The 15,455-nt window shown below is 41.1% G+C and overlaps 2 protein-coding genes across 3 annotated transcripts in view; both read right to left on the reverse strand.

Moving 5' to 3' along the window:
• The window catches only part of DIP2A (DIP2 acetate--CoA ligase A), a 96,397-nt gene extending 91,437 nt beyond the window's left edge, over positions 1–4,960 (reverse strand). For both annotated transcript variants that reach the window (XM_088536711.1, XM_088536713.1), the window contains exon 1: positions 4,855–4,960. In XM_088536711.1, coding sequence (XP_088392837.1) covers positions 4,855–4,954 — 100 coding nt within the window. In that variant the 5' untranslated portion in view covers positions 4,955–4,960. The remainder of the gene's footprint in view (positions 1–4,854) is intronic.
• Positions 4,961–8,455: 3,495 nt separating this feature from the next.
• The window catches only part of PCNT (pericentrin), a 77,007-nt gene continuing 70,007 nt past the window's right edge, over positions 8,456–15,455 (reverse strand). The window contains exons 49-54 of the mRNA XM_088536700.1: positions 14,112–14,276; positions 12,944–13,182; positions 12,188–12,276; positions 10,610–10,763; positions 9,688–9,815; positions 8,456–8,864 (exon numbers count right to left, since the gene is read on the reverse strand). Of these exons, the coding sequence (XP_088392826.1) occupies positions 8,821–8,864; positions 9,688–9,815; positions 10,610–10,763; positions 12,188–12,276; positions 12,944–13,182; positions 14,112–14,276 (819 nt within the window). The 3' untranslated portion in view covers positions 8,456–8,820. The remainder of the gene's footprint in view (positions 8,865–9,687; positions 9,816–10,609; positions 10,764–12,187; positions 12,277–12,943; positions 13,183–14,111; positions 14,277–15,455) is intronic.

Raw genomic sequence — 15,455 nt, forward strand, 5'->3', positions numbered from 1 at the left:
TAGATGTATGCACCATACTAGCTGTGGTTTCTCAAAAGATGACAGAAAGTCCACACAAAAAGCTAACCTATTTCTAAAATATTTGTATGTACTAAAAAATCATGGCTTAAGTTATCTTGTCAAACATTTTTAAATTTTTTTTTTCAAAGGGATATACATAATTGGATCAAAAATATGCAAAAGTGAGATTTTTAGACAGATACAAACATCTCACCAGGCACCAGAGCAACCTGCACAGCAGACTTTCCATCTGAACTGCTAACTGCTAAAAATGCCATGTTTTCCATTAACACTTAGCCAGGTCCTAAAAGAAGCTCATGAGCAATGTGTTAAGGGATAGAAAACAGAATATCCCAAATAAATAGGAAAATGATGCTGTAATTAAGACACTAAACTGCATGGTGATACGTTTTTATCTATAGTTGGTTTGACAGAAGTCATCAAGAAGAGTGTTTCCCATCTGACAAACAGATCTTCAAAAAGATCCTCAGCCTCTCTAAAGCAGAAAGATATTTTCAGTATTTTCTACTCTGTTCCAGAATAAATCTGACCTACCAATCCCTAAGAAGCAGAAGAGGAAAAAGCAACTCCATATGCTTCACCTCCAGAGTGGATCTGAAATACAGACAAAATACAAAAGGTTGCAACATTCACACCGGTCAAGCAGCCACCTGAAAGTCTCTAAACCCACATTTTTCTCTCAGCTTTTATGTAATGTTTACTGGATGCTAACCATATGTTATGCATCCAAATGGCCTGGTCTCCGAAGAACCACATACCCACAAGCACTAAAACAAACAGGAAAAATAAAGTTCAAGTCAAGCAATCAGCAAAATCAAAATAATCATATAAGATCCAGAGAGCTGCCAGCTGTGGGAAGTAACACTTAACAACAAGATGAAAACTCACCAACTACCTCAGTGGGATGAGTCTTCCTCAACACTATGCGGACACATAATATAGTTTTATCTATGACTACTTTTATTCCATGTTTATCTTGTCTTTGGATTATGGGTTATTATTTCCTTGCACAGATGGTCTGAGAGAAGCAAAATGACCCAATTTCTCAGGCCCTAGGTTTAGAACAGGAGTAGAAATGAAGATGATCAAGAGACAGAAATGTATTGCCTAGCATGTTTCAGAAAATAGATACTCATAGATTTCCCCAAAAGATCAACATTTCTGTTACCCAAAAGATGTGTCTTGTCACACAAGCCAGCAAAAGCAAATTGCATCTACAAACCATGTAAAAAGTTATGGGGAAAAATGGGAAAGCTCTGAAAAGGATGAGGGTAATAAAAAGGGGTTTTCTGCACAAAAGACAAGGTTGAAAGATGTTTAGAAGCAGAGTTTTCAAATAAAACATGGTCTGAAATAATTCTGAAATAAATTATGCAAGCAACGTCTGCATCTAAGCAAGAACTGCTCTTCAAAATCATCATATACCAATGGAAATCAATGCACCAACAAATTGGTGTGTGTGAAAACATACATATATGATAAAGCTAATGTCAGTTCTAAGTTAGTATAAAAAAAGCACATTGAAATTTCTCCTACAAAATCTCTGTTGCAGAAATTAAAAACAAGTTTCATAACCTGCTCTCTTTCAGAGTATAAAAGAATAAAAAAGAAAAAACAAAACAGTAAATAAAAATCTGAAGTACTGAATTTTCATGTCATTGCTTTCATGCTTCTCCAAAAGATCCTGCAGGCTATACATACAGTCAGGTACATATATGTATAGAGAACAGTGCGGCGTTCTGATAAAGTAGCCACCCATCACTTTCTCAACTCTGATTTTTTTGTTGTGATCTCTCCAGTTGAAAGTTGGGTCAGATCTCTCAGTCTTCACATCCCCAACAACCATCAAGGGGAGAAAAACACAACATTGATATAACAAAGTAACACAGTAAAATTGTAGGTTTTCATCTATTTTCTAGCACATGGAGAATACAATTTGTTGTCAATGGAGATATGAGAACCAGTGAAAGTTCCTTGCAAATCTCATCTAAAGGTCTTCAGAGCCACAGTGCTGCACTTCATTTCATATTTTGAGTTGTCTTCCTGAGTTGTGTGCAGACATGTAAACAATTTAACCAAGAGAATATAATTCCCAACACAGGATGCATGACTATTAGCAAAGTGCACTGCTCATTTTCTTTTGCTGACTTTAAACATTACACAGTAGAAAGGGACTTAAACTCAAGATTTCTGCTCTTCTCAACCCTTCCTTCCTTCACACTTTCTTTTCTGTTATAACACCCTTACAGGCACAGTAAGGGTGCTTATTTTATAGAGTAGGCAGCATGAGAAATCCCCTATTTAACGTGCCCGAGTTTTCCTAGTTTGGCAATAATCTATAAATAAAATACCTGGTCCTGGCCAAGACAATGCAATATCTACCAGCAAGGTGCAGAAGACCACTGTATATACAATAAAAGGCTTCTGAAAGCTTCAGAAGTTGCAGTTAATAGTGGTCTTCTACTATAGGCTGCTATCTCTATTGGAATACTATAGATTATTTCTGCCAGAGTACCTGCTGCACGGCCATAGCACTGAGATTCCAAGAGCAGGAAGAGTCTCCTTCAGACTACTTACCACGGCAGCCTGAAGAGTAAAATAACAAGCTTCAATTTACTTCATTAGAGGTACAAAAGAGCACTATGCACAATTTGTATCCAGTTTACGTATGTTAAAATGCAGATATCTAATCCTAATTCACTGCTCCTTCCAATCCAAATGGAGCTCTTTATTAATAACACTCAGTTAAAAGCAGCATGTACAAATGTCAACTGATTCTAAGCGCCTGAAGTATCATGACTCAAAATCCCTGCCCTGAAACGCTTTCAATACATGCATTAATGTTTTATCCAACCACATAGCTATGCCAGCATCTATACAGCAATATAGGCTTCCATTATTAGATACACCACACTACAACAGTTCTCCATCACAGTGGTTAAGGAGAGTGGTTAAGGAACACCCAGTCTGGGGCTACAAAATAAATAAATAAATAATAATTAAAAAAAGAAAAAAAAAAGGCAGGACCAACGCCAGGATATCCTGCACAGTATCTGGTCTGCTACAGACATAAGGAAGGATCACTCTATCAAGGGTAGTCACAGCACACAGGCAGTGCCTGCCTGCAGTTCAAGCCAGTCATACAAACTCCTCCCGCCTAAAGCAATAAAATGTGTCCGGTACTGCTTCCTAGTGCTCTGAAAGGCATGCAGCAACAGGTTAAACTTCAAAAACACAAAACTGCTAATCCTATGCTTTTCCTCTGCGGGAAAGGGTCTGCACACCTGATCGGTGAATCACTTCCTAAACTTCCTAAGGTATTGCAACGAGTGAACAAGGGTGAAACCATTCCAGTTTTGGTCACCTCGACCTACTGATTTGAAAACTGCAATGCTTGAGGAGCAGACCAAACGTCTTGGGATTGTGGTAGTAACTGTAGCTGTCTTATCTAGAGGTGTAGGCTGATTATGACGGTTTTACTAGTGATGTTATTAACCATTGCCTTGGTCTCCTGCCTTGGCCTGCTCTCCTGCAGCAAGTGTCCCCACTACTTCTGTGCATGGTGGGCCAAACCAAGGAACAAAGGTGCAAAAAAACCAAGAGTCCTTCCACAAAAATCCCTCCAAACTTATAGGGTAGTGTTACTCCCAAGAGGCCATGCAAGCATCATTACTGCTAAAGACAAGCCTAGAAGCAGAGGGAAAGGTGTTTTCCCCCCTTTTGGGAGCAGCAAGCCAAGAGAAGGGCTTAAATGTCTCGTGGAACAGCAACCTCCACCCACTACTGCCTATTTATCAGCCCAAACGAAGCAGAGGCTGTTCACCTAGAGAAGCTCATAGGATGCAACGAGCTCCCCTCCACAACAGAGGCTTCCCTAGGCCAAGCTGTTATTCTGTATCAGCCTCCCAAGTGAAGATTGAAGAGCTGGTAATAATACCGTGCCAAAGTTTAACTTGAAATGGCTATGATTAGAAACCTGACATAGAAAAGCATAAAAACACTTATTAATCGTACACAGAGTAGTAGCTGAAATATTGTAGTTTTAACTATTACTAGAAAGATGCACAGAAAAAATCTTTATGTTTTCAGATGACCCAGAGCACATCAGCCAGAGCAAGCAGACACCAGGCTGTAACACAACCCAACTCTATCCGTTCTTTTGGGTATTCAAAAAACGTTTTTAAAAAGGCACTTTATGGCCCTGCAGCAGTGAACGTTTCCATGCACGTTCGGGTTAAATTGGTAAAGCTCCGGAGCCACTTAAAAATACTTCTGAAAGCACCTCTATTGCAGCATTTATCACAGAGCCAGGGACAGATAATGCCACGGAGGTGAAAACAATGTTCTCATAAACAGCTAAGGGGCCGACAAGTATTTTGTCACTTTTCTGCGGTGGCAACTGCTTTGGCGAAGAACACCTCGGAGAGAGAAGGGTTCAAGGAAAGGCGTTTCGAGTTTGGGGTTAAACCAGCGCGCCCCAGCTCTTCGGGGACACTTGGGGACACGAGGACCGCCCCGAGCGGATGTCGCGCTGCGAAACAGCGGGAGGCGCCGCCACCGGTAACGCCAAAGCGCGGCTGCGGGAGAGCGGCGAGGGGCCGCTCCGGCCTCCCCCGCCCGAAACCAGCCCTCCCGGAGCCGCGGGTCACGGGCGGACAACGGAAACGAGCCGCGGGCTTCCTGCCGGGACGGCGGGGCCGCGCACCCCCGCGGAAAGGAGCCGCTCACCCCGCGCCCTAACGGCTCCCCCCCCCCACCCCACCCCACCCCACCTCGGCAGCCCAACGGCCGCAGCCCCCGCCCCAACGGCCGCGCGCCAACCGCCGCCCGCACCTTCCGACAGCTCCAGCTCCAGCTCGGCCAGGCTCTCGCGCACCTCGGGCGGCAGCGGCACCGCGTCCAAGGGCCCGCAGCCCCCGCGCTCCGTGGCCATGGTTCGGGGAGGGCGGAGGGGAGAAAGCAGGCCAGGAGCGAGCGAGCGGGCACCGCCCGAGCCGCCGCCCAGCGCGCGGCCTCAGGTAGGTACAGGGGAGAGGAGGGGAGGGAAGGAGGAAGGCCGGCCCCAGCCGCGGCGCGCGCGCAGGGGAAGGGCCGGGCCGGCCGGGGAGCGCGGAGGAGGCGCCGCTCCGCTCCGGCCGCTCCCGCACGGCGCTGCCGCAGCCGCGGGCGCGTGCACGGCGCCGGGGGGCGGGGCCTGCGCCGCCGGGGCGGGGCCGGGGGCGGGCGCCCCCAGGCCGCCCCGCGGGAGGGCGGGGCGGGGCGCGCGCGCACCCTGGCGGCCGTTGGCAGCGGCCATTTGCGGGAGCCCGTGCGCCACGTTAGGGAAGGAGCGGCAGAGTGTCAGTGCGCTCTGCATTCAGCAAAAACTATAGAAATTGACCTAAAGCATCAATTTCTTTCTGTTCCCATCACCAAGACCTAGCCCTTCCCTTGCTTTTCACTCCCATCATATCTCCTTTATAGCCCTGCCACAACTGCCAGAGGGCTGTTGAGAGAGAGCATGTACGGAGAAAGCCAAGTTACTCAAACTTGACTCTATCCCTTTTCAGCACATGTCTGTCTCAGCCTTTCCACTACACTTGTGTGTCAGGAAAGATTGCCACATGGGCCCCCTCCCACTTCCGATGAGCCCTGGCAGCAACTTGGCTCTAGGTAGAGCCACTTTCTGACTGAGTTTTGACTTCCCTCGGGGCCAGACATGCTTTGCGGTTCCAAAACGTCTTCGCTCTGAAAATCACCTATCCAGAGCTGCCACTGCAGGGGCAAGGGCACAGTCACAGTCTTGGGGAAGATGGCTACCTGCTTTCTTACAGATTTTACCAGTAGAAAGCAGACAGAAGATGACCTCATTCCATGAAAAATGACCTAAAAGGAGTAACTACAACATTTCTCTCTTAGTCTTAATATTACACTAGAAAAGTCATAGTAAGGTGTTGTTTTTGAGCATGTCTCTCTCCTCCCACTTAGCTGAGTCCTTCACTATGAGTTGTAGCCCTTAGCAATCAGGGAACAGACCGGAATGCCATGCTGGGTTGAGCACACAGCTGACACTCATCTTGAGGTCCCAATCTGGCAAAAAAAGGCACTCCTGTGTTCCCAAAGCCATTCTGCAGGTTGGAAGGCAGGCATGCCTGCCTCTGGCACAAAGTGCTAGTGGAAAAGAAAGTTTGTTCTTGGTGGTTGGTTCTTGGTTTCACACTTAAGTGAAAAATTACGGATTTGATTTAATGTCAGTTTTTAATTTTGGTGTCTAAAACCCCACATTATTTATGAGAAAATATGCTAATGCTACGCTAAACAAAACAGATACCAATAACATTCAGAGCCTGCAATTTGACAGAATGCTAAAAATTTAGTGTTAAGACTCCTAGAACTAAATTAATAAAATATGCTACAGGCACGTAAAGCAATCACCAGCATAAATTTACTTTGTCAATTCAAGTTGGTTTATAGCATTGGACAAGTTAACTTAACTTTGGCAGAGATCAGGTATCGCTTGTTCATGTCCCTCTAATTTTCTGCCAAGTCAGGTGTCTTGGCAGCTGGCATAGAGATAATGAACTCTATAGTGTATGCCAAGATAATGTTGCAGAAACTCCTTCACATGCCCACACTGACCCAAACGTAGGACAGTGCACAGATCCATTGCTGTAGATTCTGGAACCACAGATTGAGTTGTGTCTTGCAGTAGCAGCAGCACAGCCTATTTCATGCATGTTGCGACAAATGCTGATGTAAAACCCAAAACTAACTTCTGAAAGTAGCTGCATTGCCAGTGTTTTTCTCCATCAGAATCCGCAGCAACCAAAGTAACAGTTCTCGAAGAAAGAATTGGCACTGTGGCACAGTACTAGCTCACTCACAGTAAGAATAGGCATTAGGTAAGGTCTTACCACCATACAAGAGCACAAGAAGTTAAAAGTCTCCCACAGAAGTGCCAGGACATGGTCTTGTGATTTTTTTCTTCTTCAGCTGGAGTTTTTCAAGGGCTGGTCCAAAGGCCAACTGCAGCCTGCAAGGCCGCACGTGGCTCTACACACCCATTTGCCTCTGCAGTGGGCATCCTGGCCTGCAGCAAAGAAAGCCAAGTCAAGAGACGCTCTACTCCCCCCTTTTCTCCTGGCCTTGGCAGGGCTGTGGGAGTGGGGGTGCTCTTTAATCAGTCCAGGCTGAGAACAGATGCAGACAGGAAACTCATCACCAAAATTACAGGGTTGCTGCACGACAGCTTTGCTATCTCAGGGCTGCAGTCGGTAGCCTGGATTGCACAACATCCTGCCCAATGTCTCTGTTCCAAGGGCTGCCTGGGCACTTGGGAATACACCCATGGATGCTTCCAGCACTACCAAAGGACAAGAACACGCAGACTTGCCAGGCATAGCACTTTCTAGAGACCAGGTTTCAAGCACCTCAGAGACAACAGCACCTGGTAAAAGTCAGCAACACCAGACACAGATCCAGCATCCCTGAGATTCTTGTGGGAACATTATCCTCCTTCCTTAGGGTTGGTGCAAAACTCCACAGCCATTATGAATATGAACGTTCATCAAATGGGGCAAGATTCAGGGTTGACTAACAAGTATTCATATTTCCAGATAAAGAAGGGCTCGTCAGTACTGATACTGGACAAAAGGAGCCAAGTATATAATCTCAGAGGGACATGAGTATGCAATTGTCAAATATCCTCTTGGTTTCTGCAGAGAAAATATCTTACAGTGGGCTCCAGTGGAATAACCCAGGTCCTGAGAACTTTCCGATCTGCTGAAGTTAAACATAGCATATGCTTAAAAAAATCGAGATTTCAGATTTCTAAAGTCTTAAAATACTTCTGGCATTGCAATTCTGACTCTTTTATATTCTCTAATAAGAGGGGACAGAGGTAATTATGCAACAAGTTTCATTCAGCTGCTTCCGAACTGTTTGTAGTAGAGTCTTCCAGGAGAAAATTAGTTAGTGCTGCTTTATCTCACTGGTTCCAGTGTGAGTTTCTTCTTGTGTGGACTACACCTCTAAATTATTAGCAAATACTGCTAATACTGCTAATACTCTGACAGGTGAAAATGACACTGGAGGAAAACCTAACTTGCATTCAGCTTGCTAAGCAGTCCCAGATTAACTTTGTATTGCGTGAATTCAGACAGATGCCCTCCAGAAGACCAAAGACATCATGCGTGAACAGAACAGAAGAGCTCAAACAGTAAAGCCTTCATGTTGAATGTGATGAGAAATAATGCAGTAAGGAGGACTCATTTATTGCAAAACTAGAAGATTGAATCCTAAATTCACAAAATGCCACAAGCTGAGATTTGCGGGAGGTTTTTAAGATGTGCTGCTAGTCAGAATGATCTTTCTCAAGTACTAAAATACCAAACAATTTTAGGAACAGAACTAAAGAACACGAAGGACTGAAACAAATACCCACACACTCTAAGAATTCACTAATAAAATGCCATTTTAATAACTTTTTACAAGGAATCCAGCTATACACTATAGAAAAATAAACACAGAAAAGACTCTTTGCAACTTACAATATAGTGATGCAGGCACACTTCAGCTGTTAACTTAGTAATAATTCCACATGAGACTGTAAAACATTATTCTTAGTGAAAAGTAATTTCCTTTTAAAATACTAAAATATAGTAAAAAGTCATATAAAAATATGATGCAAAAGCACTGCATAGACTAAAACCCCTTTATTCAGTTGCACAAGAAATCACAAGTGCCTCCGTTCACCAGGGAACAACTTAGAAGGAAGCAATAACCTGGGGGTTCGCAGTACAGATTTCAGAAGTGTTCTGATCACTTTTTTGTGTTTCGCTGGCGCGGCGATCCTGGAACTTGTCCTAAATTCAAATGAATCAAACAAATATTAGAAAACTGTCTCTATTATGAAGCAACAGGGTACAGTTAGCAGCATGTAATTTCCCCAATGTGCTACATACGAACTACGCTGGCAGCAATTACTGTTTTCATGAGCCACCTAAGAACAATACAAAAGAAGATTTGAAAGCTTACGAGCCTGCCAGGGCAAATGTTCACACTAAGGTCAGTGTTCATACAGGCATATTTTACACACAACGGGAAGACTGCTTCATTCAGGTCTTCCACTCTTGGGATTATTCAGTATGCATCCTTTTGCTAGACTACGTATTTTAACGGAGTATTTTAAAGCTCATTATAAACTGGAAACTTGTTTTGCAAAGGTTACAAAAACATTCCTTAAAATTCTGCTATATACTGAAAATTTGGAAAATGAAAGGCACTTTCCTCAAAGCTGTGAATGAATTCCAGTTAGGTATTCCAAACTTGACATGAAACAAAGTACCTTATCCTATGAAATGCTGTCAAATTTCAGTTTCAATTTTAGAACCAAAACAAATTCAAACAAACAACAAAAAAACTATTCACTCTTACCTCTGAAGAACTGAACTTAGTAAAAAAAAAAAAAAAAAAAAAAATCATTCTTGGACTAGTTTTAGATATGACTCATGAAAAAGTTAAGTTTCGTTTCAGAGACATACCTTACTTATTCCTCCTTCCCCTTTCCCCAGAAATTTTGATTAAATTTCTCTTGACATTCTTTAATTGTTAGGGGATATGTAGGAGACACTTACAAAAAGAAGCACAAACTGGTGAGAGCTCTGAGGGGTAGCAGGGTTCTCTTACCTGGTTGCACGCCGCCTAGTCTTTGCTGGATAACCTCTAAGCGATGAATGTATTCAGTGAGCGATCGTTCAGGATCCTGAGTAGTTGCAAGTGACTTTTCTGAAGCTGAACTCGTGGATGGATGCAATCTTCAAAGGAAAACAAATTGTTTCTTTTCTTAAAACTCTGGTCATCACTTAAATATAATAAAAGTAAATTCATATAGCCACACTAATTCAATGCAAAGCAAACTAGAATATCAGCACGAAGTTATGTATACCTGGATTTAAAACAAGAGAATAAAGACTGGACAGCTTTTGTGTAAGCGAGTCAAAAAGAAAAGGATGTTTTGATAAAAGGTGGAGGATCTCAAGCCTACTGCACTGATAAGCACTGCTAAGTCCCACAGGTAAGAAAGCGTCAGTCAGAGAAACTCCAAGTGGCCTAGTGCGGAAAGAACTGTTTCTAAGGAGAAGGACTGAAAAAGCCTATCTGCACCCAGGTACCAGCCCTCCTGCTTCAGCAGGTAAAAGATCATCTAGAAGGTATAATTCAAAAAAGCTCAGGGAAGCACTCAGATGTTAAGCTGAGGAGTGGTGTGGGAGAGGAAGGCACGCTATGGACTATGCAAGACTAGAGGTTACACTGGATACAACAAGATTTGGCCCTCGAAAAGGACTAGCAGACATAACCACTGCAAGTGCCTTAGTGTGTTCAAGTGATACTTTTGGGAGTATCACTAGGAAAATTCTCTGTCCAAGATCATCAGATGCTCAAAACAAACAGGATTTTTCTTCTTCCTGTAGCATCTTGAAACAAATGAAACATTTATCAGATCTGTGAAAACACATTCCACTTCTTGAATCCCGCAATAAGTGATTAGATTTTTATGAAAGCCTGTCCATCAGGATGATTAAATATAATGCAGCGATTACACACTGACCTGTTATGTAACCAGTAAGAGGATCTGGGGGAGGAGCTCAGAAATCTTGCAGAGCTGGTTTTGTGGCATGATCCAGTATCACGGGTTGGAGGAGAGTTGATATTAACAGCTGGGAACTGCTGCTGTTTCAGAATTTCTGTTCTAGCACCAGAGACTGTATTAAACATAAAAACAGTTAAAAAGTCTGCACTGCGTACCATTCAAAGCAGACTATTAAAAATACAATCAATGAAAACCTACAAGACATACAGCAAAGTAAGGTTTTGTGTAGTATTAAACACAGCTATATAAAACACACTATAGATGATTGCTTTTTGCCAGAATTAACAGAAGTTAACAGAAGTTCAACCCTTTCTTGTTCAATAAATGTTTCCTGCAAACTGGAAACACTTCCAGTGTTTTCTTTCCCAGACTTGCATTTTCATCACCTGTTATTATATCTGCACAGGAGACATCCTGATGACTCACAGGAACAAAACAATTTTTTTTAGGAAATCCTAATACCTGTTGTGTGCTCTAGCTATAAATATAACTCTAGACTTGTACTCTCCTCTTCTTAATGCAGGAGAGTAGGTAGGGAAAGGAAGATTAAAGTACTTCACATTAGTCCTTTAAATCACCAAAAGAAATGAAATAAATTTTAATGAGGCTGCCAAGATGCTATTTTCTGGTAAAAATAGCTTGGAAGTAAAAAGCTTGGAATGCATTTTAGGAACCATATCACAGAATTACATTGGATTTTTCTTTTTTCTTTTCTTTTTTTTTTTTTTAAGAAGTATTTCAATTAACTTAAAAGAGATTGAAGAGACTATAATGTTCACATATGTAAGGTGATGAAAATTGCACTTATACATCTATAGTATGTGTAGGGTTGAAAAAGCCACAAGTATAGTATAATGGAGCATTACATATAATGGAATATTGCATATAACATAAATACCATTGTGTTATATTTTAATATATTACACAAACACATCCATAAGGAATTAAAAGGAACGAAGCCATTACCAAACTGCATCAGATCACACATTTGGCAGCTCTGGTTTGCCATCTATGGTAACAGTAAATAAACTCTAGAAAGTATTTGTTGAATATCTGTCATCAGATGAAGTCTCCTCTAAATTTCTGGAACCATTTAATACTTTTTTACCTCCAGCAACACAAACACAAGCATCCCATCTAAGGCTTCGGTGTTTTTGATACTTCATGTACCAATTTTGATACCATTACACCAGGATTTCTCCTGGCTTTATAAATAACTCATGGCAGTAATTTCCATTACGGGTAGCTTCAAACTAAGGGAAAACAATTTTCTGATCAGTTTTATGAACATAATGACGCTGTTTCACAGCTTGAGCAGTTGTAATAAAGAGTTGGCTGCTGCTGAAGTAAGGTTTGCAAGTTTTCAATTATAAGTTTTTACAATGTCATTGTAAAGTCAAAATCATTAGGTATAGGAAGCAAATTTCTGGTTTAAAAATGTTACTACTTCTGTGCAATTTTTGTTTGTTTTTTAAATCAAGCACATTACTACCAAGAAATTAGAATTAAAATAACATACTTGTTCAAAACCCTTACCTGGATTACCTCCTGTACTGTGAGAGATGGCTTCACCCTGTGTGCTCTTTCGGTTAACTTTGTTCCACTTTTTCACCAAAAACTTTAACCTGGGTAGTAAAACAAATTTGTACAACCATTAAAAACAAAACAAAATGTTTTAACACTAACATTTTATTGATAATACTAATGTTTCAATGTTTATTAATTCATGTTTCACTTTGCTAGTGTGAAATGTCTTCAACAGAATAATGCAGCAAGCCTTGCAGGAATGGAGAAAAACCAGGAGATTTCAGCTTGGGTCTACAGAATTAAGTTATAGCCTATACTATCGTATGATACAAACAGATGTTTTTTTCATGGATGAAGCCTACCAGGAAGATGGATCTATGCATCTTAAGATAACGACAGGTAACAATGAGCCCAGAAAGATCAAGGTGATACTTGAAAAGATATACAGCTGTAACTGTCATTCCCTGTTTCTCAGATATAATACCACTGCATCTATCTCAAAAACACAGAAGCAACTTTTTTTAAGTTTTCATTTTAGCATTCATCAAACTTAGCACTGACTCAGAGGCAGTAGTTTGGCCACGGTTATGTTTAGTTAGTCACATCTGAACTTGTTTTGAAGAAAAAAATCATTTTAAATAAAGTATTAACATGAAATGCTGCAAAAAAAATCAGAGGAATAAAATGGAAATTCTCTCTTTATTTGTTTTAATATATCCAAGCAAACTGCATGAGAGTTTTGCTCTCACTGCGTTTTGTTTTTACCTTGATACAGCGATGATCGCCCTGACGGCGCATCGAAACTTGGTAAAAGGGCGGGAGCGTGAATCAGAAAGCTGCAGGTCTGCAGGTGAGGGGTAGATTCCCATACGTGCTATGAGAGAGAGGGTCGCTTGCTCGCAGTCCTGAAATCCACCAAGAAGCAGCAAGAGGTATTTCTTCTGATAAACCAGAGCCTTCCTGAAGCTCTCTGCTCGCAGATACTTCCTATATAATCTCTGCATCTAGTGGCGGGTAGAGAAGAGGGAAGGAGGATATTAGACTCTAGCAGTTTGGAAGCCATATATAAAAGTTTGTGTACATCTATGAAGCCTTTGCTAGGCTAAGGAGTCTTGCTGACAGGAGAGCAACTGGAAGAACCTCTGTACCCAGGGTTATGGCTAAATTAAAACGCTTTAAATTTTCTGAAAGTTTCAGAGCAAAATTCTCGTATCTGAAACTCTGAAATGGTTTTACTCTTTAAGGATTAAAACAGAAGTTTTTGTCTATTAAGTATTAACCAGAAAGCATATTGGGATGAGCACTCCTCTAATTTCCTTATGATCAAATTTCTCTTAAACATAAGAAAAGATTAGGAAGAATTTTTCATAATTTTGCACATAGAAGAGACATATGCATCTCTCAGTATTAGCTGTAGAAAGACCCCAAAGAGTTAAGGTCACTTTTCATAATAAGTTTCTTTCTAACACCATGAAAGTTATAAAGGAACTTCTCCGATAAGGGATAATTGGGGAACAGCATTCCCAATTTAATTTGCAGTTTATAATGACATTCTCTATAATGACATTCATCTTTTTAAAAGGCAACTGAAAGGACTGTGGCAATAAGGGAAAGTTAAATGTCATAATCCAACAGTTACTTCTGTCCTCAGGAATCTGAGCTGCAGACTTCCAGGCTCCTCTGCAGCAGCAAGTTTTATCATATTTATAATAAAGAAAATTCAAATGGAGCCTAAAATAGAACTACTAAATTGCTTAACTTACTCTAGATGTGACATTAATCACTTAGGCAATACCCCCGAGTGATGATACCAAGGACAGAATTCTCTAGAGGTTTATATGATCTTGAGCTGGTAACAGTTCTCTCTCAAATTTATTTTGCAGCAAGTCTGTTCAACAGGCAGGACACTGGAAGGGAAGCACTATCATTTTACCTTTGGGCTGGAAGATTCTACCCCTGGCTTGTTTTCAGTTTCAGCAGTAGCTTTAGCCAATTCAGACTCTGCCTGTTTCAAGGCATTTTGCAAAATGCTTTTTTCCTGCTGCCAGGCAGCTCTTTCCAGTTCTTGAAGAGAATCGATGTCATCTGGCACTCTGGTCTGAAAGGGAAACCCAAGGAAAGTGAGCTGTGATTGCCCTTGCATGCTACTTCTTCAGGCAAACATCTCAAACTGAAAAATAATCTAATTTTATAGAGAAACTAGTACATAAAAAACAGTAAGATGGAAATCAACAGCATTGTCCAGATGTTAAATCGTATGGGAAAATGGGAAGTAAAAAAGCAGTCCATGTTTAAAAGTTATGTTAATCAAATTGCAGATCCATTCACTATAGATCTGTCAAACCAGTTTTACAGGGATCCTGTACATTTTAATGACAGCAGCCCCCCAGAGAGTTAGAAATGGAAATAAACTTATTTTCTTCCATGTGTGCAAGAATTTTTTTTTAAAAAAGTAAAAAATGGAAGCATCCACAGGAGTACGCTTTAAAAAATGCATTCATATCTGTTTAGTTTTGCAGTTAGTCATCTCTTGTAGGAATGAGACCCACAAATTCAGGTCCAGCTCTTGGAGAAAGTTCTGTCTTCATATCCTTCTTCATATTGATCATCAATGTAATGGTCAGCAGTTATATGAATGGATGATGCAGCAGATCACAAGAAAACAAAATAAAGCTATTTTCTAGGTGATTAGTGTTTTATTTCTTGAAATGAAGTCTATATATTAGTGGCACAAGTACACAGAGCCAAAGCCAATCTCTCCTAATAACTTAATCTAGGAAAACATATGAGCGGTTTTAAGAGGTTTGAACTTTTTCAGGATATTCAAGTTGGTTATTCCTTTCTTTCCAAGTTAAATTCTTGCCCTGTACTCACTAGGTAAATAATAGTTGTTCTATAGGTTATCAGTATAGGTTATCTGTAAGTTATCCTGTGAATAAAAGTGAATTCAAAAGCTATGTTTTTGAGGTGTATTTTCTACCAGTAGACCTTGGTTTGGTCTTTGATAATTATCTGTAATACTGCTAATCTCCCCGCTTGAGAAGACAAATCATGACTGCTTTTTGCAAGTTACTTGACAATTTGTTGAAAATTAAGTGTCTCTGGATGCATAGAGAGCAGGAGGCAACACATCCCAGGACTTGATATCCTCCTTTATAATCCTGATATAGTACATGGTTAGGATAAAAAAACACCTGCAATAAGCAAACTCTCTGATATAGCAAAAAGCAGACATCTGCTACTAAAACTTGCTGATAGAAAGATGGTAACGGTACAG

The sequence above is a fragment of the Tinamus guttatus genome, unplaced genomic scaffold (assembly GCF_059628265.1).
Source record: "Tinamus guttatus ecotype Peru unplaced genomic scaffold, ASM5962826v1 Tinamus_guttatus_pri_ptg000702l, whole genome shotgun sequence".
NCBI lineage: Eukaryota > Metazoa > Chordata > Aves > Tinamiformes > Tinamidae > Tinamus > Tinamus guttatus.